Source organism: Falco punctatus, assembly GCF_963210335.1.
Source record: "Falco punctatus genome assembly, chromosome: 18".
Classification (NCBI taxonomy): domain Eukaryota; kingdom Metazoa; phylum Chordata; class Aves; order Falconiformes; family Falconidae; genus Falco; species Falco punctatus.
Genome location: NC_137598.1, coordinates 193,972 through 215,657, shown reverse-complemented (window position 1 = coordinate 215,657; position 21,686 = coordinate 193,972). Strand labels below are relative to the sequence as shown.

Sequence of the window (21,686 nt, the reverse complement as noted above, 5' to 3'; positions counted from 1 at the left end):
GGACCCTCCAGCCGTAGAAAGAAGAGCCGTTTATTGTGGCACGGGGGGGTGCCCCCCCCCCCGGCAGCAGGGCTGGGGGGGCACCACAGCCCCAAGGCACTGGGGGTGTGTGGGTGCAGTGTCATGGGGGGGCAGCGCAGCAGCTCCCCGCCTGCACCCAGCCAAATAATAATAAAAAAAAGACTTTGGTCCTGGAAATACTGGCAGGGGGGCAAGTGCCCAGGCCAGGGGGCACCCGGCTTGTCCCCGTGGCAGGTGTTAAGGCAGTTTGGGGGCCAGCCCTGGGGTGCCCCTGGCAGGCAGGGCCCGGGGGAGCTGCGCCGGGGGCAGCTGGGGGGTCGGCGCAGGCGCTTAGAGGATCTGGCGGGGCATGCCGTAGCCCGTCATGCCGGCCTGCGAGGCGCCCCGGTTGGTGCCCATCTGCAGCCCGATGACGCTCTGCCCCTCCTTCAGCTTGTCCTCAGAGAAGACGCGACGGTTCTCCTGCGACTTCCTGCAGGCACGACAGGTGTCAGCGTCCCTGTGGGACCCCGCTGCCCAGCACACCCCCACAGCACCCATGACCTACTTGGGGAACCAGTTGGGGTCTCCCACGAAGAGCCCGTCGCCCTTGGCCACAGCCAGGCTGCCCAGGTTCATCAGGGTCCTTTGCACACACGCCATGTTTTTCCCTGCAAGGCCCCAGGCAGGCTCAGCTCCATCCCCGTCCCGCCCCTACCCTGACCCCGCTGTGCCCACCCAACCACACTCACCTTCCCAGAGGTCCACGGTCTGGAAGATGTCTGTGGCAGCAATGCCGTAGCGCTCAGCCGCCTGCAGAAACTGCGAGATCTGCTCCATCTGCTTGAAGGCCATGGCGGATGCCTGGATCTTGGCCACTGGCCCCTGGCCCCGTGGGTGCAGGCTGTTGATGAGCCGACACAGCACCTGGCCATGGGGGGAGCCGCGGGTCAGGGGGTGCAGAGCAGCCCCCTGCCCCAGCCGGCCCTGGGGGTACTCACGGTGCCGTCCTTCAGCCACTGCTGGAAGCCATCCCTGCCGGGCGCCGGCTGCACGACATCCCCGCCACACTGCGCCATGATCCACCGCACCAGAATCTGCTCCAGCTCGGGGTCGTACTGCCGGTCGATCTTCTGCTGCACCTCCCGGCTGAGGCCGTATGATGGTCCCCGGTTTGCCATGCTGATGGTGTGTGGGGGTGTCTGCAGAGATCGGACCCCTGTCAACAGCTCGACACTGGGGTGTCCAGCACAGGACCGCAGTGTGACAGAGCCCCTCGAAACAGTGGGTTCCACTGTGTCCACAGCGGGTGACACTGTGGCTGCTCCCCAGCAGCGTGGCAAAGCCCCATCCTGCCTAGCCAGGCTGCCTGGATGTCCGGCTCACAGCCTTATCACCCGTGCCAGGCACTGCCTGGGCTCTGCCCTGCCCTGCCTGCTTCCTGCCCAGCCAGCCAGGAGCGGGCGCTGGGCCTGTGCCCACCCAAGGGTGACAGGGAAATTTGGCCCTGGACAGGGTGGGCAGAATGGTGGCTCTTCCATGCCAGGCCAGGGCCAGACCCCTGCCCCGAGCATCCCTGTCCCCCCAGGCTCAGCCCCACCAAGCGCATGTACATTTGGCAGGCACTCGGTGCCGGTCGAAGCTTGTTGCAAAGCTCACCCGTTTGCTCGGGCTGTGTGCCAGACCTGGGACTGGCTCGGGAGCACAGGGCCTGGGGTTGCCATCAGCAGCGCCTCTACCCAGGCAGGAGAGCTGGACCTGGCGGGCCTGGTGACCAGGCACTGCCCTGGGCCAAGGTACCACAGGAGCGGTGCCATCTGCACTGGGGAGGATGGGGGTTGTGCAAGGTGCCCATGTGGGGCACAAGCAGAGCAGCACTGCCCTGCCCACACAGCTGGGGTTCTCCAAGCTCTGGGGCAGTCTGGACCCCCTCTGACACGGAGGGTACACTGTGCTGCCCGGGCCGTGCATCATCTCCCGCACACAGTCCTGCACCCCCAGAGTTTGGGGGGGCACCCTGGCACGTAGAAACAGGAGCGTGTGCTGCTTGCCCCAGGGACCCTTATCAGCCACAGCTCCCACGTCCCAGCTGCAGCTGCTGGCCTGGGGCAGCCCAGCCCGAACTTGGGGGGACCAAGGTCAGTTTAGGACAGAGCTCAACCCTGTCACACACCTGCCTTCAAGCCCCTGGGCTCCTGTCACCGGGAACCTGGCTCACCAGGACGGGAGGAAAATCAGCCCCAAGCCCCCGGGGAAGCTGGTGGCAGCCGCTGGCAGCGGTTTGAAGCCTCAGCACCAGAGCCACCCCCCAACCGCAGGCTGTCCAGGGCCAGCCAGGCATCCCCCCCCAAAGCCGTGGGGCTCCCTGGGGCAAGGGCTAGGGTGTAGGCAGCCCCCGCAGGGCGGGAGCCGCTTCCCCGGGGTGTGGGGGAGCTGCCGGCCCGGGGCCAAGCCGGTTGGGAAACAAAGAGGAGCTGAAATTGGTGCAGACAGGGCTGATTCCCCGGCACAGCTGGGGCTTGCCCAGACGGGAGGAGAAGGCCGGCCCCAGCCCAGCTGTGACACCGCCAGGCTGGGGACCGAACCAGAGGGGGCCGCACGCAGCCCGGCTGAGGCACGGCCACCGCGGCCAGCCCACGGCAGCCCCGGGGGCAGCGGGGAGGGGACCATGCCCCGGCCAGCTGGGAGGGGATCCCAGCTGGAATGGTGCCACCCTGGTGTCCCCAGAGACAGCCCGGGGAACCATAAGGTCTCCTGGGGCCAGCAGGGAGGGGGCTATAACCAGCCTAAGCTGGGACCAAGCCACCCTGGAGACCCCATAGACCCCCTCAGTGCAGCGGGGGGGGGGACCCCAGCCAGCCAAGGGCCACCCTGGGGACCCCCGAGACGCTCTGAAGGCAGCAGGGAGGGGACTGTTCCCCAGGCACAGCCACTCTGGGGCCCCCATAGACCCCCGGGGCCAGCGAAGGGGGGGACCCCTGCCTGGGACACAGCTGCCCAGGGGACCCCACAACCAGCGCCGGATCAGCGGGGAGGTGACCATACAGAGGACAGGGCAACCGTGGGGACCACGCGGGCAGCGGGGGGGCAGCGGGGAGGGGACCGGACGCAGCCTGGCCGGGACGCGGCCACCCCGGGGTCAGCGAGGAGGGGACCGCGGTTCGGACGAGGCACAGCCCCGGCGCCGGGGACCGCCGCGCCAGCTCCGACGGATCCGCAGCCCCGGGACGGACGCGCCCCCAGGGCGCCGGGAGCGGCGCGGACGGAAGCCGCACCCGGATCCCGCTTCCCGGGCGCGGCCGCGTGTGCCGGTGGCTCCGCGGGCGCGGCGCCCGGCACTGCCCGGAGCCGTTACCCCGACCTGGCGGGGCAGGGGGCAGCTCGGGGGACCGGTCCCGCTCCGTGCCCCCGGGTCAGCGCGGCCTCGGCCATTTTAGTGCAGAGTGGCCGGTCCCGTCTCGGTCCCCACCCCGATCCCGATCCCCACCTGCCGCGCGTGCCCGCGGGCGCTGCCCGGTGCCCGGTGCCCGCCGCCCGCGCCCCGCCCTACCTGCGGCGCCGATCCCGCGGTCCCGGGGCGGCAGTGGCGGATGCCGCCGCCCGCGCCCTTTTCACGGCTGATGTCAGCGCGGCCGGGGGCGGCCCGGTACCGCCCGCTCCCGGGGCGGGTCCGCCGGGCCGGGGCTAGGGCCGCGCCGCCACCGCGTCCCGGGCAGCCCCGCCCGGCAGCTCCGCGGGGAGAGGGGGGAGCGGGGCAGGGGGCTGTGTTGGAGCCAAGGCAGCGGCGGTGGCAAGGGGACACGAGGGGTTTGGTAGGCGCAAGGCTGCCGTGGTGGCAGGACAAGGGCTGTGGTGGGGCCAGGATGGCTGAGGTGAGGACAGGGTGGCTGTGGCAGGGCCAGGGCGGCTGTGGTGGCTGAGGTGAGGACAGGGTGGCCATTGTGTTTGAGGGACATGCAGGTTTTGGTGAGGATGGGGTCACTGTAGTGGCAGGGGGACATGGGCGGTGTGGTGACCATGGTGGAGACAGAGCCTGGCATGGTGGCAGCAGGGGACAAGACTGTGATGAGGACAGGGCCCAGCTGTGGTAGCAGGGGCCCCAGCCCCCACAGTGGAAGGGGATGTGGGGGGTGCCAGGGCCTTGCTGTGGTGGTGGGGACCATCAGGGCCTGGCCATAGTGGCAGAAGGGGCTGCAGGCTCCACAGGGACACAGCCTCCCCAGCACCCATGGCATCTCCAGTGGCGCAGGGAGGGACAATGGTGCTTGCACAAGTCCCATCTCCATGGGAAGTGCAACGAAAACAACAAACAAGAACCTCAGCCTGAAGTCACCACTCGCCTCCGGAATGGGTGGCAGGGCCACTGCTGTGGCATCCCCACAACTCCACCCACCCCTCAGCACCCAAAATCTATCCTGGGCTCAGCACATGCCCTTCTGAGCCAGCTGAGTCTTCTGGAGCTTGGCTGCAAGGACACCATCACGGTGGGGACCAGCCTTAGCGTTGTCAAACCCCACCCCCCCACCCCCACCCGTGGTAGCCACAGTCCCTCCTGCAGTCATGGGTGCCACGCAGAGGGTTGCGCACTGTCTGCTGCACCCCCCTCCAGGTCACATGTGTCCTTCGGGGATTTCTAGTGGCTTCAGTGACATGGGTGCATGGCTGGGGGACACGCAGGTGAGCTCAAGAGAGCAGGTAGCACATGACATGGGGAACCAGGGAAACCCATGGGACAGAGGTGACAAGCTCAGGTGGTGACATGAAGGTAGGGTTAGGATGACAGGATGAGGGTGACAGCGTGGCAGGACCTGGGATAACAGCCTTAAGAGTGACACAGAGAGGTAGGGAAATGGTGACAGGACCTTGGAGAGACTCAGTCAGGGAACGTGGGGGCTGGGGGTGGGCAACAGGTTGGTTTGAGGACAGGGGCCCTGGGGGCAGCCTCAGGTGATAATGGGGGAAGGCCCCCAGGGGTGGCACAAGGCAAGACCTGGGAGGGGCACGTCTGGGGACAATACGGAGGTGAGGAGGTGGTACAGAGCAGCATGCTCGGAGGATGGAGCCAGGGCGACAGTGTGGTGGGTAACACAGGGGAGGACAGGATATGTGGGACAGGGGTGGGATGGATGCAGGGGACATGGGGGACCCTGGCGACACAGGGCAGGATGAGGGGGACGCAAGATCAGACCAGAGGCCACGATGTGATGTGGTGCAGGTCTGGGGGCACAGAGGCGGGGGTGACCCTAGAGGGCAGGATAGGGCGGGGGGAGGTGGCAGGACAGACCGGGGCAACACACAGGCAGGACCCGCAGGGAGATAGGCAAGGTCCGGGACACAGCCCGGGGGTGACCCGGTGTGACCCGTAACAGAGCCCCCGGTCGACCCCCGGAACACCCCGGGGCGGGCGGTGACGTAGTGCGCTTTGGGCCCCACCCCATGACGCGCTCCCTCGGCATGACCATATAAGGGAACGAGGCGCGCAGGCCCCGCCCCGCAGGGAACCGCCGCCAGGCCCCGCCCGCGGCCCGGGGAGACGATGACACCGTGCGGGGAGGGCTGGGGCGGGCGGGGCACACACCAGGACGACGGAGCAAGGACCGTCCGGGGGGGCCATCGGGAACGAAAGCACGAGGGCGGGCAGACGGGGGGGGGGTGGTGGTGGTGGTGGTGGCATGGAGCAGGATTAAGGGGAGATGGGACGCGGCCGGTGGGCTCCCCCGGGGGGGTAGGGAGCACGAGGACGGGAGGAGCTGTGAGGGGAAGCTGCAGGACGCTGGAGGGGCTGGGGGCTTGGGTGCGGCGAGTCAGGGGGTGGTGGGTGCCCCGGGGTGGGAGGGATGGTGGGCACCGTCACCCCTGCCAAACAGGCGCTGGGTGCTGCTCTCACGCGGCTTTATTCCACCCCAACATCCTTCTCTCCCGGCCCGGGGGGGCTCAGGGGGTCCCTAGAGCAGCGTGGCCAGCTCGAAGCGCTCGGCACAGCACCCTCGGGTACCCAGCTGCTGCTGTCGCTGCTGGGCCGCCTCCCTGCGATGCCGGAACGCTGCCAGCTCCTGGCACAGGGCCGTTCCATACTCCACGGGGCTGCCCGCCGACACCAGCGCCTCCGCCGACACCGAGCTCACCGGGGAGGAGCCGCCGCCAGGCTCTGCAAGGAGACAGGCACCATCCAACCCGGCTACATCACGCACCTGCAGTGCCCAGGGAACACGGGTGCCAAGGGGCCCTGCCACCCCTCTCTCCCAGTCACCTCACCCCAGAAAGGGTAGGGGACAGCCCCATGAGCCCATGGTGGTCAGGGGGTGCCGCACTCACTCTGCCGCTCCAAGTCACGCAGAGCGATGGTGGAGATGGGCCGTGCTGGGTTCCCACCACGGTAGAGCTGCAGTGCCTCCAGAATGTCCGACTCCAGGGCAAACTCTGCATCCCACTCGTAGTTCTCATCCACCGAGGTGTTCCTCCTGCGGGTACGGGTGTCAGGACAGCCCCCCCACTAGCATCCAGAGGGGGGAAAACAGGCAGCAGGGGTGAGGGCAGGCAGGGATGCTGTGGGGAGAGCTGGGGTGGTGATGCCCAGGGGCAGGGACAGGGGGATCCCGTAACGGGCCAGCCCTAGGGAGAAGCAGCTGGGGCATGGCCAGGAGGCAGTCAGGTGGCTCCATACTGGAACACCCTGGCTGAGCCCCATGGGACAGGCTGAGAGCTGCCCTGGCATGAGCCAGCTCGTCCCCAGCCTCCTGTCTGCAGCTCACCTCTTTCCAGCGCCGCCAAGGGCTGGATCCATCCTTGCCCTGCCCTCCTCTGGTGCTGAGCCTCCACTGTGCCAACTGCCCCTGTCCCCCATGGGGGTGCCCAGGCAGTTGCCCCCCAGGGATGGTGCCAGCGAGGGGGGCCTCAGGAAGGAGGCACTGCCCCGGCCACTGCTCTGGCTGGTCAAACTGCCCCGCACCAACTTCTCCAGGGCAGCAGTATCTGGTGGCCTGCCTGGTGCCCAGCCGGGCTCTGCAGTGCTGGCCAAGGGCATGGCCTCAGTCCTGCCACTGCCAGAGGGGAGGTGGTGAGCCAGCTGGGGCAGGGGTCGCAGGCTGGCCCCAGGGCTGGGGGAGCCAGGCCAAGCAGCAGTGCCGGGCAGCGAGGCCTTGGCAGGACCCACGGGCAGCCTAGGGGGCTGGAGGAAAGCAGTGGCTGCGGGGGAGGTGGCGTTGGCACACGTGTCAGTGCAGTCTGGGCACAGTGTCTGTCTCATGTGCTGCGGGGAGCCCCCAGCCCCTGGCGGGGCAGGTGGCAGGCTGCTGGCAGGCTCCCGGGGGCTGCTGGCGTGGCCAGGCTCTGCTGGCTCCTCTGGGGGCGTCCAGTCGCCATCGACGCACATTTCCTTGAAGAAGGGCAGGCTTAGGTACTGGAGGATCCCGCTCTGGGCCAGGGAGTCGGCTGACGGCTGGCTGCACCCGAGGCTGGGGGGGGCTGGGGTGTTGAGGGGCAGTCGGGGTGAACCCTCGAGGGGTAGAGAGTCCCACAGGGTGCTGGCAGTGGTCTGGCAGGGCCCAGTGCTGTCGGAGCTGTCGCGCAGCTCCTCCATGGTGCTGTAAGGCAGAGTTGAGGCAGAGGCCACAGGGCTGATGTTGATGATGCACAGTGCTGCAGCCTCATCCACTGGGCTGCTGCTGCCATAGCCAAAGTAGCGGCCTTGGCGGTAGCTGGCAGCCCAGGCTCCTTGGCGGGCCTGCCCCGTGGGCCGGGGGCGCAGTGAGACCCCCTTACAGCAGATGGGCTCCTTCTCCTCCACTGTGGGCAGCTGGAGGTAGGGCTCGGGCTGTGGCCCTGCGGGGTCCTGCTGGGGGTATGGCTCTGGCTCGGCATAGGGCGGCTCCCCAGTGCCACTCTCCTGTGGCTGCGCGTTGGTCTCCACCACGAAGCGCCCATCGGGGCCACGGCAAATCCGCTCCAGGGGCATGTGCTCCCTGACATGGCTCTCATACACAGTGTACTGGGAGCCAGACCCAGCGATGCTGAGACCCAGGCTGGTGCCAGCCTTCTCACCCCACAGCAGCATCCGGTGCAGGCTCCGGTAGGATGATGAGTGCAGCTTCAGCTTCACGGTGCTGTCTGGGCTACCAGAGCCAGGAGAATTACTGCAAGGAAGAAGGGAGCTGCTGCAGTATTCCCATCCCATCTCCAGGCTTGTCCAGCTGCTCCCCGTGCTGGGAGAGCTTGTGCCAGGCATCCGGCAGCAGGTCCCATGACCCTGCACCACTGCTGTGGGCTTGACAGACCTGCTCCGGCTCCTTCTGCTCCTTTCTTCAGCCAAAACTCCCTGGAGGAAGCATGCCAGGGAGCCCCACTACACAGCACGCCCTGACCGCAGCACCCCGCTCCTAATGCCTCTCTGCAGCCAGCCCTCAGCCAGTGGCAATGGGGGATGCCCCTCAGCCAGTGGCAATGGGGGATGCCCCTCAGCCAGTGGCAATGGGGGATGCCCCTCAGCCAGTGGCAATGGGGGATGCCCCTCAGCCAGTGGCAATGGGGGATGCCCCTCAGCCAGTGGCAATGGGGGATGCCCCTCAGCCAGTGGCAATGGGGGATGCCCCTCAGCCAGTGGCAATGGGGGATGCCCCTCAGCCAGTGGCAATGGGGGATGCCCCTCAGCCAGTGGCAATGGGGGATGCCCCTCAGCCAGTGGCAATGGGGGATGCCCCTCAGCCAGTGGCAATGGGGGATGCCCCTCAGCCAGTGGCAATGGGGGATGCCCCTCAGCCAGTGGCAATGGGGGATGCCCCTCAGCCAGTGGCAATGGGGGATGCCCCTCAGCCAGTGGCAATGGGGGATGCCCCTCAGCCAGTGGCAATGGGGGATGCCCCTCAGCCAGTGGCAATGGGGGATGCCCCTCAGCCAGTGGCAATGGGGGATGCCCCTCAGCCAGTGGCAATGGGGGATGCCCCTCAGCCAGTGGCAATGGGGGATGCCCCTCAGCCAGTGGCAATGGGGGATGCCCCTCAGCCAGTGGCAATGGGGGATGCCCCTCAGCCAGTGGCAATGGGGGATGCCCCTCAGCCAGTGGCAATGGGGGATGCCCCTCAGCCAGTGGCAATGGGGGATGCCCCTCAGCCAGTGGCAATGGGGGATGCCCCTCAGCCAGTGGCAATGGGGGATGCCCCTCAGCCAGTGGCAATGGGGGATGCCCCTCAGCCAGTGGCAATGGGGGATGCCCCTCAGCCAGTGGCAATGGGGGATGCCCCTCAGCCAGTGGCAATGGGGGATGCCCCTCAGCCAGTGGCAATGGGGGATGCCCCTCAGCCAGTGGCAATGGGGGATGCCCCTCAGCCAGTGGCAATGGGGGATGCCCCTCAGCCAGTGGCAATGGGGGATGCCCCTCAGCCAGTGGCAATGGGGGATGCCCCTCAGCCAGTGGCAATGGGGGATGCCCCTCAGCCAGTGGCAATGGGGGATGCCCCTCAGCCAGTGGCAATGGGGGATGCCCCTCAGCCAGTGGCAATGGGGGATGCCCCTCAGCCAGTGGCAATGGGGGATGCCCCTCAGCCAGTGGCAATGGGGGATGCCCCTCAGCCAGTGGCAATGGGGGATGCCCCTCAGCCAGTGGCAATGGGGGATGCCCCTCAGCCAGTGGCAATGGGGGATGCCCCTCAGCCAGTGGCAATGGGGGATGCCCCTCAGCCAGTGGCAATGGGGGATGCCCCTCAGCCAGTGGCAATGGGGGATGCCCCTCAGCCAGTGGCAATGGGGGATGCCCCTCAGCCAGTGGCAATGGGGGATGCCCCTCAGCCAGTGGCAATGGGGGATGCCCCTCAGCCAGTGGCAATGGGGGATGCCCCTCAGCCAGTGGCAATGGGGGATGCCCCCCAGCCAGTGGCAATGGGGGATGCCCCCCAGCCAGTGGCAATGGGGGATGCCCCCCAGCCAGTGGCAATGGGGGATGCCCCCCAGCCAGTGGCAATGGGGGATGCCCCCCAGCCAGTGGCAATGGGGGATGCCCCCCAGCCTGTCCCTCCACCCCCAGCCAGCAGTGAATGAACAATGGGGAGCACAGCCAGACAGGGAGGGAGCGGGAGGGGGAAGGGGAAGGAGTGTGGCATGGCATGGCATGACTTACTGTGGAGGTGGAAGCTTCTTGCTGGGGGAGAAGACGAGTGGTGGATCTGGAAGGTCATGAGAACACAAGGGGATCACACAGCGAGCAACTCAAGTGATGGTGAGATGGCAGCACCCACTCAGCCCTACTACCATCCCTGGTGAGCCCCCCAGCCCTGGGCTGGCCTGTCCCTGCCCTGGGCGCTGGCTTCTGCTGCCCTGCACATGGCACTTTGAGCTCTCTGGGAGTCCCAGGATCCAGGCACCTGCACCCAGCCAGCTGGCTCCTACCTTGCCTTCGCTTCTGGATGCGGGCAGCACGCCGGCGGTTCATGATGCAGGCAGCCATGGTGCTGAAGATGACAGCCACGCTAAGGAAGCAGATCCCCCCGATGACCCCAGCCAGCACTGGCTGTGGCAGGAGCTCTGGCAGCTGGGTGCGAGACGGATACACCTCCATGCCTGGGTCAAACAGGAGACGCCATCAGAAGCTTGGCTACCTGCAGAGCATGCCAGCATAGGGGGCACAGCCTCTCTTGTATCGCTGGCACCACAGGGATAAACAGCAAAGCCTCGGCTCTCCCGCCCCTCAGGGCAGACCTGCCTTTGGGCAGCCCCGTGCCCTCTGCTGTGCTGGGCACCAGGAGCAGGGGTGCTCCGCACAGAGCTCTCCTGCTACCTGGTCCAGGAGACTGAAGTCACAGCACATCCACATGTGGAGTTGGGTGTTCCCACAGCATTAGCTTTGGGGGTCCCGCTCTGGGTTCTGCATGCCCTGAGCTAGCAGCAGGGACACTTGGGAGTGGGAGCAGCACGAAGGGGTTTCTGTTCAGGAAGATCCTAGCCATGCTGAGCACTTTACACCCCTGGTTTCTGTCCCCAGTGCAAGAAGAGTGAGCAGGTAGCAGCCCAGGCCTCACCTGCTGTGGAGATGTTCACTGTGTTGCTGGGATTGCTGATGTAGCTGCCAGCAAAGGCCACCAGTCGGAACTCATAAAAGGCGTCCTGGGGGAGCAGAGGACCATTAGCCTTGATGGCAGTGGCCAGCCAAGCCTCAGCTCACACAGCTGCAGAGCTAAGCGGCTCTGCAGCAATTGCCAAGTGCTCTGGCTCTAGGTAACAGGCTCACAGCCAGGGTCAGATTCCCACCTTGATAAGTCCTGGCACCAGGACCTGGGTCTTCGTGCTGGGGATGGAGCGGTCCAGCACCTCCCAGCCACCCTTGTCCTGCCGCAGCTCCAGTGCGTAGCCGCTTAGCGCCACTGAGAACTGAGCCGGGGGCTCCCACTGCAGCAGGACCCCACGCACAGTCTCGTTGGCGGTCAGAGCCTGCGGCGGGGACAGGAAGATGTGCATGGTCATGGCTGGTGGGTCTGGAGGCACTGTGGTCACTGGGAAGCCTGAGGAGAAAGGGGGATGCTGGTGTGGGGGGACAGCAGGGCCAAACCAGGAGCCTCCCAGGTGCTTAAGGCCTTTGGGGGGCCAGGGCTGCTCTAGGGAGTGCACGGGCCCCCTCTCACCTCTGGGCACGGAGGTGACAATCTGGCTGAAGGGACCGCTGCCCAGCTTGTTCTGAGCCAGGACGCTGAACTGGTAGCTCATGTCTGGCTGCAGATTCTCCACCAACAGGTGCTGAGCCCCCACTGGCACTGAGAGCGACACCCAGTCATGATGAGCCCGGGGCGGATGCTTCACCCTGAGGAGATGTGGGACCCATGAGTCCAGAGCCAAGGGCCCCAGGTAGAGTGGAGGCTGTGTGGGACACCAGACTCTGCCTGTGGGCACTCACAGTGGTGTGTACCAGACGCTGAACCTCTGGAAATAGCCTCCATCAAACCCTGGCTCCCAGGAGATGTTGGCTGCCAGCAGAAGCGGGAGCACAGAGACATTGGTGACAGCATGAGGACTGGTACCTAGTGGGGGAAGCAGAGAGAAGATGTCCAAGCCACCCAGTCTGACACAAGTTGTGCAGGGGCATTTCCACCCCTTCCAGCACAGCAGGGGCCAGTGTTGTCCACCCCAGGGCAGCCCAGCACCTACAGACTGGCGACTCACCCAGTACATGGACAGAGGTGGCAGTGCTGACGCTGGCCACCTGGTTGGTGGCCATGCACTCCCAGACCCCGTGCTGCTCCTTGACAAGTGGGCGGAAGACGAGGCTGTTGTTCCCATCCACCTGGGCACCACTCTTCCCCATGCTGCCCATCTGCATGGCAAAGCACCAACACACTGACAGTGGGTGACCACCCAGCCTACCCCATCGCAGGGCCAGGACGGCTGCTCTGCAGCGACCCTGCAACACCAGGGCCCTGGGAAAAACGGGACTTGATGTGATACACCACCCTGAGGCTGGTTTAGAAACCAAGGGGCAGGATTTTGCCCTGTTTTCTTAGAAGGCAAAGACAAAACAAGCAAAGTGCCCTGGGACCCTTCTCCTGCAGGAACCAGGAGAGACGTGACCCTGCAGCATCGGTGAGGGACACAGGGACTGCCCTAGGAGGGATGCCCCAGAGCTCAAAGCAGTATCTGCCTCCCAGGAGGGTGCAGCTGGTTCCCCCAAGTGGTGGATCCTACCTTCAGCCAGGTGATGGTGGGTGGGGGATCCCCATGGGCTGTACAGGGGATCACCAGCTCCCGGCCCACCTCCTGGAAGTATTCCTCCTTGGGGCGCACCGTGAAGGTGGGGGGGTCCTGGAAGACAGGGATGCACAGTGTAGGGCTTGGCAGCAGGTGGGACATGGCACAGACCTGCAGCAGGGCAGGCTGACAGGCACACAATGCAGGCAGGCTGCTCGGCATGGCAGGGTGGGAGCAGCCTGGGCTCGGGCAGCATGCACACCCCCACAGCCGCACCTTGAGCAAGACACGCATCGGCTGGGACTCGCCGGCTGTGCCGTAGCTGTTGTATGGGGTACATGTGTACACTCCCAGCACATCGTCGTTCCCCGTTGCAATGACAATGGAGCCGTCTGATCTTGCAGACCAGCCAGGGAGCTGGGAGAAGGGGACGTGGGGTCAGGATGAGGGGCTTGAGAGGGTGGGAAGGCAGGGGCAGGTGCAAACAGCGGTACCTTGTCCAGCTCCAGTGGGTGCCCGTCCCTTGTCCAGCTGACAGAGAGCAGCGGGGGGTTGGCCCTGGTGGGGCAGCGGATCACACCCTGCATCCCCTTGGGCAAGTAGGTCTCTGGGAGCATGGTGGTCACCTGTGCTGGATCTGTGAGGACAAGCAGGGTGCCGGGGCCTGCATGGGGGCGGCTGGGAGCCCGGGTCCCTGTGGCAGCTGAAGAGGCAATCCCTTCCCACCATGGCCATCAGGGACCCCCGTGGGCTGGCCCAGCAGGGCCTTTCTGAGGTGACAGCACGGCCCAGGCTGGTGAGGGGCTGCAGGGCTCTTACACAGCACTGTGACAAAGGCTGAGGCAGAAGGCGGCTTCCACAGCCCATTGCTGGGTATGCAGGTGTATTTGCCAGCATCGTCTGGGGTCGTTTGCTGGAGCAAGAGACTCCCGTCCACCAGGATGCGGACCCGAGCCTGGAGATGACTGCAAGGGAATCAGGGGGTGGTGGTGAGTGGTGCAGCTGGGACCATCCCCACTGCCCCAAGATGAGCAAACACCCCCGCCATGCACCCAGCTGGTCCATGTGCTCCAATCCAGGCTTTGCAGGGCCACATCAGCCCTTTCCAGCCCCAGCACTGCTGGTAGGAGCCTGCAGCCGCCTCGGTGCCATCCCCATCCCTGAAGTACCTGAGGTGGAAGACGTTGCTGCTGCCCTGGAACCAGGTGTAGGTGAGGTTTCCTGGGTATGCCTCAGCCTGGCACGCCAGAAAGGCATCTTGGGAGATGTTGACCGTGATGTTCTGGGGTGGCACCACAATGACGGGTGGACCTGTGGAGCAGAGGGGATGGTGAGGGCTGGGGACAGGGGACAGCCCCCGTTACTCCCAGAGCCCATCACACCCGCACCTGCCCCAAAATCAACCTGTAATGCAGCTTCCTCCGTGTCCTGCAACACCCAGTGGGGTGGCCCACAGGGCCGTGGCTGGGCAAGCACCTGCTCTTACCCTGCACAAGAACGCGGGTGGTGTGGGTGATGGTACCCTCCTTGCTGGAAGCATGGCAGGTGTAGGTGCCTGCGCTGGCGCGCTCCACAATGGCGATGCTCAGCGTCCCATTCCTTACCTGCAACAGCACCAAGCATATGGCATGGCCACCAAGGGACATGACACTCTCAGGAAATGATGCTGTGACCAGGGTTGGTGGAGGTGCCACCATGGTGGGGATGGCTGCCTGCTCTCCAGCTAAGCAGAGCTGTATTGCTCTGCATGCCTGGCTGCCCCACAAGACCTGGCCGAGGGGGGGGGGGGGGGGCACACCACAGTGGGGATAACTGGTGGTTTGCTGTCCTCACCTGCACTGTGTCCTCGCTCTGGACAGCCAGGTCGCTCCTCTTCCAGATGACAACAGGCTGGGGGTTGCCGACAGCTCTGCAGGTAAGGCTCAGTGTGTCCCGGTCCCGCACCTCCACAAATGCCGGGGGGGTCTCCAGGAAGGTGGGAGGTGCTGTAAAGACAAGGCCAGACCCTTACACCCAGGTCCAGCTCAACTGGTCTTGGAAGACCAGTGGATCTAGCCCCAGCCCTGAGAGATCTTGGAGGGTGTCAGGCAGAGAGAAGCAACAGAGGGTGGGATCAACAGTACCATTGACGGTGAGATGGATCCAGGTGCCGTTCTGGAAGTCGGCGTCAGTGCTGTGCCGGTCGAGGAAGAGCACACGGCACTCATACCAGCCTTGGTCCTCGGCACGCAGGAGGTCAATGCGCAGCGAGGCGCCTTCCTCGATCCGCACACGACCTGCACACCCAGGAATGACTGTCACAGCCAGCACTGCTGGTTCAGGGAGAGCCACCCACTCCCGCAGCATCCGCCCCTGCTGTGGGCTCAGAGGCTTCCCTGGGGAGCGGGGCCGACTGCCCCACTTGGCAACAGCAGGGTCTGCCAGGGCTTCTTCCACCTCAGCTGGCGCCACAGGGGGCTGAGAATGGCTGTGGGGCAAAAGCTGGGGCAGCCATGCTGTGGTGGAGCTTGGTCACACCGACATTTAGTGCTACATGTGCTGCCGCTGCTGGGGAAACAGGAGAGGAGAGACTTGGTGGCAGCCTCTGCACCTGCCCCCCATGCAGGGTGGCCTTGGCAGGGACCCCTCAGCAAGGCAGATCAGTGCACCTTGAGCATCATTCTCATCAGCTGGGCAAGACAGCTGGTCCCACTGCTACCTCTGCCTCCCCCTGGAGCTGCCAGCCTGTCTGCAAAATCCTTCCCCCTCGCCTTTCAGGGACCCTCCCCCCACAGCCTCGGCCGCCCTTTCCCCCAGGACCCCCCCCAGCAGCCTCACCTTTAGGAGCCCTGCTAAGCCCTGGGCACCTCTGCACCGTCCCCCGTCCCTGCAGCACAGGGCAGGGGTAAGGCTGAACCCCTTGCCTGCCTCACAGGGATGAGCCTTACAGACCCCTTCATGGGGCACGGCGGTGGGGGACTCTCCTGGGCTGTGGGGCCATCACGCCAAGCAGGCAGCAGCCCTGTGCCCCATGGCCTCTTTGATGAGGAGGAGGATAACGGCGCAAAGCCACAGCGAGCGCTGCTCTTTAATCCCCTGGGCTATTATCAGAGCCATAATCGGCTCAGGCGTGCCGCAGGCAATTGGCTCAGCCCCGGTCAGGGTGCGCAGCCAGCGGCGCCCACTGCTATGGCATCCCTGGGGCTATGTGCCCCCAACCCTGTTACAGGTACTGATGGCCCAGAGAGCTGCGCCAGGCCAGAGATGTGGGATTAGCCCCAGGTGTTCCATTGCTCGGAGTGGCTTTGCTTCCAGCATGCCACAGCGCTGGCAGCACCACAGGCAGCCCCTGGCACTGCTGCAGCCCGCAACACTCCCACCGACATCCCAGAGCTCCCCGGGACCAGCAGCTTCCTGAAGCACTTCCAGCAAAGTAAGTTTTGCCAAACCTTGCCATCAGCTCTACCCAGGAGCTCAGTGCCACAGGCAGTCCTCACACACCGCCCAACCCACTGGAGCCCAGGCCAGGCCCTGCAGAGGTGTGACTGGCAGCAGGAGGCTGCATCCTGCCGAATGAGCCTGGCAAGGAGGAAGAGCAGCAGCGACGGGACCCGGGCAGGCTGGTTTGGGCACAGAGGCTGGGGCAGTTGAGGGACAGGATCACATACAATCCTGTGCAACCCTTTAAAACCCAGCATATAAACAGGTGCAAACCCTTCCCAACAATGCCCAGAGCTTCTTCCAACCACCTGCTGCATCTCCCAGCCCTCCTGCTTCTCCCCATGGCCAGCCCAGACCCACCGCATATCCTGCGGCAGGAGGTGCAGGGACGGATGGACATAATCTGGGTGCCTCCAGCAGCACCCCTCACTCAGAGCACAAAGCAACACTCCAGGCAAACCCCGACCACGCGGGGGGTGTGGCATGAGCAGCGACAGGGGTGGGAACAACGGCAAAACACCCGACAAGGGGTCCTTCCGCCCCTCACCCCAGAGCCAGCTCCCATGTCAAGCCCTGGGAAACCCCATCCCTGCCTGCAGCCGCCAGCTCACAGCCCCAGGATCCAGACAGGAGGAGCAGGATCCTGAACAAAGGTCCCTTTGGAAGGGATCAGAGTGCCCTGGGGACGATCCCCAGCCTCCCCCTAATCCCCTGTGCTGGCCCCAGCCCCCTCCTCCTCTTCCACCACCCTGCTGATAACAAAACCTCCACTGCCCTCCAGACCAGCATCCCTCAGTGCCTGGCAACCATCATTCAGAGGGACACAAAGGGGGCTGCAGCCCCGGTTGCTGTGCTTGTTGCCACCAGGGACATGGTGGCCAAGCAGGCAGCCAGGCCAGGGACCACCAGCCCTGCTCCAGCCCAGCTGATGGCACTGGACAGCCGCCTATACCACCACAGGGAACAGTGGTATCTGGGGGAGAGCTGACCCCATTCCCCACCAAGTGACCTGAGGGCTCCCAAAGAGGCAGCTTCAGCCCACCCCATCCCCAGGATGCTCCAAATTGCCCAAGGGACGCTGGTGACAGTGGGGGCTCCCTGGTCCCTCTGGGTGACGGTTCATCACCCCCACCTGGGAAGGGCTGGAAGCAGGGGCTGCCCTCACCCTTACGCTGTGCCCACAGCCCCTGCCCTTTCCTCCATCCCTTCCCAGAGGATTGTAAACAAGCCATCCTGCTGCTATGGTGACAGCCACTAGCCCCCCCTGCCCACCCACCTCAGCCTCATTACAGCGACCAGACGACTCAGCACATCCCTCCCCCCACAGGCACTGATCCTGGAGCAGCCCAACCTGCTCCCACATCCCGGAGGGCTGTGCTGGCAGCAGGGACAAGGGGGAGGGCTGAGGGTAGTGCAGGCAGGATGCTGCCGGCCCCTTTCTGGGTCATCTGAGCTCCGGCGGCTGAGGGGCCCCAGGATGCCGGGCTCAGGTAACAAGAAAAGCAGGTGCCTTGCCATCACCGGCTGGTTTGTTGTCACCAACGGTCCCACAGAGCCAGCTCAGGGCTGGCTGCAAAGGTGTCCCCTGGGCAAGGCTGGCAGCAGGGAGAGACCCAAGTGTGCCCCAAAATCGATCTCCCCCTGCCCAGCCTGGGAGGAGGCAGCACAGCTCTGCTTGTGGCCAGGCAGTATAGGGGCTAGCTCAAACCTCAGCCTGCTGTGTGTTTTTTAGGCAAGGGCCAGTTTCAGCAGCGAGGGCAGGCATGATCCAGCACTCCAGCCATTCTCGTGCCGTCCCATGGGAGGTCTGGAGGGAGGATTTCAGTGCGTTGCTGCCACAGGCTGTCAGGGCCGGGCTCAGCCCAAAATGCTGGCCAGCTGCCAGCCCTTCACCTCTGCCCTAGCTTCCTTGTCCTCGAGGAACGCTCCTGTTGTCTTCATCTCTGTGCTTGCAGGGATCCCTCTCACAGGGATCCCTCAATGTCTGCCACCGCTTCACTTTAAATATCCTGTAAAAAGGAGAATATCCCCCTCCCACGCCGCAGCCCTTCACCCAGCACAGCTTTGCTCCAATTAGCAGCTTCACCAAAATCCCCTCCCCAGGCTCAATCTTCAAGCAACCTGCATGAGCCACAGCGGTGCCTGGGTCCCTGCAGCCCCTGGCACAGGGTGCTCCACCATCACCAGCCCTGGTCCAGAACAGCAGAGCAGGCAGGAGAGCCAGGGCAGCGTGGCAGGCAGTGTCTTGATGGCACAGCCCAGGCAGGTGGGCTCTCAGCTATCCTGTTCCCAAGCAGGTGGTGCTGCGGGAGGCCCCAGCAGCCAGAGGCCACAGTGATGGAAGCGATGGCTGGCGTGCCGGGAGCTGCCTCTCTGGGGAGCTTCTCCCACTCTCCACCACAGTAGCGATCCCTCCTGCCGTTGAGGTGGGCCAGGGGCTGTGTTTCCCCATCCCTACTGGCCCCTGCTCCAGCCACGCCTGCAGGCAGCCTCCCTGGCCCCACTGCGTTCCCTCCTGGCGCCTGGGGCCGGAGGGGGAGCCCTGTGCTTCCCCACTGCCCCAGGAGCGTGATTAATGCAGTCTGACAGCAGCAGCCCTCGGCTGGGGCCCGGCCAAGGAAAGCGGGGTTGGGGGACACCAGAGGGGGTGGGGGCACCAGAGCCAGCCCAGCCGGCCTCGCCCGCTGCCGCCCGCACACCCCAGCCCCCAGTCTGGGGCCGGGGGGACCCTCGGGACCCTGCAACCACCCACTGCCGCGGGACTCACCGACGTACTCCGGGTCCACCCGCGGCGAGTAGAGCCCGAACTTGATGAAGATGGGGAGGACGAAGCCGAAGCGGACCCACTCGATCACGTAGAGCGGGGGACGGGCCGCGTGGGCGTCCAGGAGGTCGCAGCCCAGCACTGTGCTCTCCCCAACCCGCCCCACCGCGGCCCGCGACTCGCTCTGGCCGCTGCCTGCCGGGACCAAGGCGGGAGGGGTGAGCCTCGCCGGCGGGACGGAACCGCCACCGGCCCCACGTGCGCTGGCCCCGCCGCCACCCGCCCTCACGGGGACTCGGCCCCGGCCCGACCGGTCCCGCTGGCAGTGCGGCCGCCCCCGCCCCGCCTCAACCACTCCGCCGCGGGCGGCACGGCGACCCCTTACCCTCAGAGCCGGCGCCGGCGAGCAGGCTGAGGACGGCGGCGCGCAGCCACCACCGCATAGCCCAGGTCTCCCCTCAGACGGCTCCCGCGGGACGGGGCGGGCAGGCAGCGTCGTAACCGAGCGGCGACGGGTCGCCGGGGGCCAGCCGCGGGTCACTGGCGCCTCAGGGCCCGCGAACCGGCGGGCTCCGCCGGGCTGCCCACGGCGCACCGGCCCCGGGCGGGGGGCGCTGGCGGCTCCGCGTCCCGCCGCTCCTCATGCCCGTCCCGCGGAGGCTCGGCTCGGTCCGGCTCTCCCCAACGCTCCGTCCGCCACCGTCGGGCGGCCGCAAACAAACCCTCTGCGCCGGGAGGGGCCACCCCGGGCCACGCCCTCCGCCGCGCCCCCGCCGCGCGTTGCCACGGGAACAGCCAATCGGAAGCCCGCTGCCGGGCGCCCTGGCCGCGGCCAATGGCGGAGCGGGGCCGCCGGAGCCACGGGGGCTGCTGGGAGATGTCGTTCTGGCGGGAGCGCAGGGAGGCACGAGTGGGACCGGGAGGCGGCAGGCGCGCGGGACATCGCCGCGGGGCACGGGGGCGCGATCCCCCGGGACACGGGGCGTGTGCGGGGCACGGGGATCTGTGACCCCAGCGTGCCCGCACACTGCCTGGCTGGGAGAATCGGAAATGAGGGGCGCCCACCCAGGGCTGCTGCAGGCTGAGCCCCGTGCCAAGCGTGCCAAGCCCGTTCCAGCCATAGCGCACCATGTCACACCGTGCCGTGCCGAGGTGTGCGGTGCCATGCACACAGCCGTGTAGCAGGGAGGCAGCACACGTGTGGGTCTGGGATAGCCCCGTGACTGCCGTCATGCCAGAGCTCCCCACCTGCCCTTCCCTATCCCAGCCATCTCCTCTCTAATCCCATCCTAAATGTGTCCGTGGCACGGGGACGGCCACCGCTGTGGTGTCCCCATCCCACCAGGCTGAGCCGGAGCTGGGCTGCCTGCCAGGCTGGGGGCTCTGGAAGGCCTCCTGGGACAGGGACTGATCAGGGAGGGGACATCCCCCGCGCCCTGTTGCCATGATGGAACCTGGCATTGAGGGTCAAGTGTGGCTGTGTGGGATCATGTGTGCGGTGCTGGGCCCTGCACTGCAGCACTGCTGAGTCTCAGGAGCAGCGCTGAGCACTGGGTTGGGGATACCGGGGCAAAACCTCCTGTTCCAGCCCCCCTTCCCTGGGGCAGGGTGATCCGCAGTCCCCACCGTCGGCCCAGCCTGGCCTGGCCCGGCCCGGCCCCCTGAGCCTGCGAGACTATTAAGGACAGAGCTAAAGTAAGAGGAGTTAAAGTAAATAATTCTGTGGTTAAGCTGCTTTCCTGCATCTCATGGTCTCATGTGAGTCCTGTGGCTCCCATGGGCTTACGCACTGTGGCTGGATGGTGCTGCCCCATCTGAATCATGCCTGTCCCCCCTGTCCCTGTCCTGCCACACAGGGCTGTGCCCCCCTCAGCCACTTGTGCCCCATGCAAGGGGTACAGGTAGAGTCAAGCATCCCCAGACGGCCCTGCATCCTGACGAGGTGTCACAGCCCACTGGAGTCATGGCATCACTCATGGGACATGGGTGCTTCTTGAATCCCCACTAGGGAAGGGCCATGAGGCACTGGGCAGAGCTGCGGGCTGCTTTCTACCCCCTGGTTTTTGGGGTGCCCTGCACTCTGGGATGAAGACACCCCCTGGTCACCTCCTTCATCCCCACTGGTCACACCCAGGCCCTGCAGGAGAAGCCGGGTCCAGGAGAGGTGGACACTGGGGTGCTACAGCTGCCCCGAGACAGTCAGTTGCCCCCAGCCACAGCTCTGAGTGGGGCACAGCGGTTTTGCCAGCCAGTGGTGCCCAGTGCCACCACCCTGATGCTTTGTTTCCAAGGGAAGATGACAACATTTTGGTGTTTCAGAGCAGTGTTTGGGGGCTGTGGAGCTGCCTTGGCAGAAATGATAGCCCCGCCAGCCCAGGCACTTGTGCCCAGTGAGCGCCAGGCACTGGCCATGTGCCACACACCCAGGAACAGGGACGGTGACACTTCTTGCACTTAGGATTTAAATGCCACCAAGGTTAGGAACAGCTGAGAAGAGATTTTCAGGATTGGGCTTTTGGACAGAGATGCCTAAATTCCATCTAAGCTACCCTTTAAGCATCAACGTCCCGGGCCGGCCCTCATGCACTGACACGGCTGCCACCCTCCACGTGGCATCACCGCTTTGGCGGGTGAGCAGCTCTAGGACATGCCTGCCAGCACCCAAAGTGCAGCCACTTGTGCTCCCCAAGGGCTGAGGCCGGGCAGAGACCCAAGAGCCAGGACCCCTGCTCCCTGGGGTGTGGCTGCTGATGGAGCCGGGCAGTGCAGCAGGGCTCAGGGAGCCTGGCAGAACCGTGAGTGTGTGTGCTGACCGCTGGTTCCCCACACACAGACCTAG

At 65.7% G+C, this 21,686-nt stretch overlaps 2 protein-coding genes across 3 annotated transcripts; both read right to left on the bottom strand.

Annotated features, from left to right (window-relative positions):
* Positions 1–14: 14 nt before the first annotated feature.
* TAGLN2 (transgelin 2) lies at positions 15–3,955 on the bottom strand. Its single transcript, XM_080368467.1, has 5 exons — positions 3,551–3,955; positions 1,002–1,202; positions 753–927; positions 569–671; positions 15–493 (listed from the first exon to the last, which is right to left on the bottom strand). Exons 1-5 carry the CDS (start codon positions 3,938–3,940, stop codon positions 352–354), a joined length of 1,011 nt encoding a protein of 336 aa, XP_080224593.1. The 5' UTR covers positions 3,941–3,955; the 3' UTR covers positions 15–351.
* Positions 3,956–5,878: 1,923 nt separating this feature from the next.
* On the bottom strand, positions 5,879–21,557 carry IGSF9 (immunoglobulin superfamily member 9). Of its 2 annotated transcripts, none has more exons than XM_080368230.1 (20): positions 19,233–21,557; positions 18,851–19,042; positions 14,787–14,939; positions 14,497–14,648; positions 14,150–14,267; positions 13,833–13,974; positions 13,483–13,628; positions 13,158–13,300; positions 12,940–13,080; positions 12,661–12,777; positions 12,142–12,292; positions 11,876–11,999; positions 11,607–11,782; positions 11,236–11,486; positions 11,007–11,091; positions 10,378–10,548; positions 10,109–10,154; positions 6,753–8,132; positions 6,316–6,461; positions 5,879–6,148 (listed from the first exon to the last, which is right to left on the bottom strand). In XM_080368230.1, the coding sequence occupies exons 1-20, from the start codon at positions 19,288–19,290 to the stop codon at positions 5,946–5,948; spliced, it is 4,095 nt and encodes a 1,364-aa protein (XP_080224356.1). In that variant the 5' UTR covers positions 19,291–21,557; the 3' UTR covers positions 5,879–5,945. The 2 variants fall into 2 exon arrangements, with proteins under 2 accessions (XP_080224356.1, XP_080224357.1); XM_080368231.1 differs by having other exon boundaries at positions 12,142–12,220.
* Between the last annotated feature and the right edge of the window lie 129 nt (positions 21,558–21,686).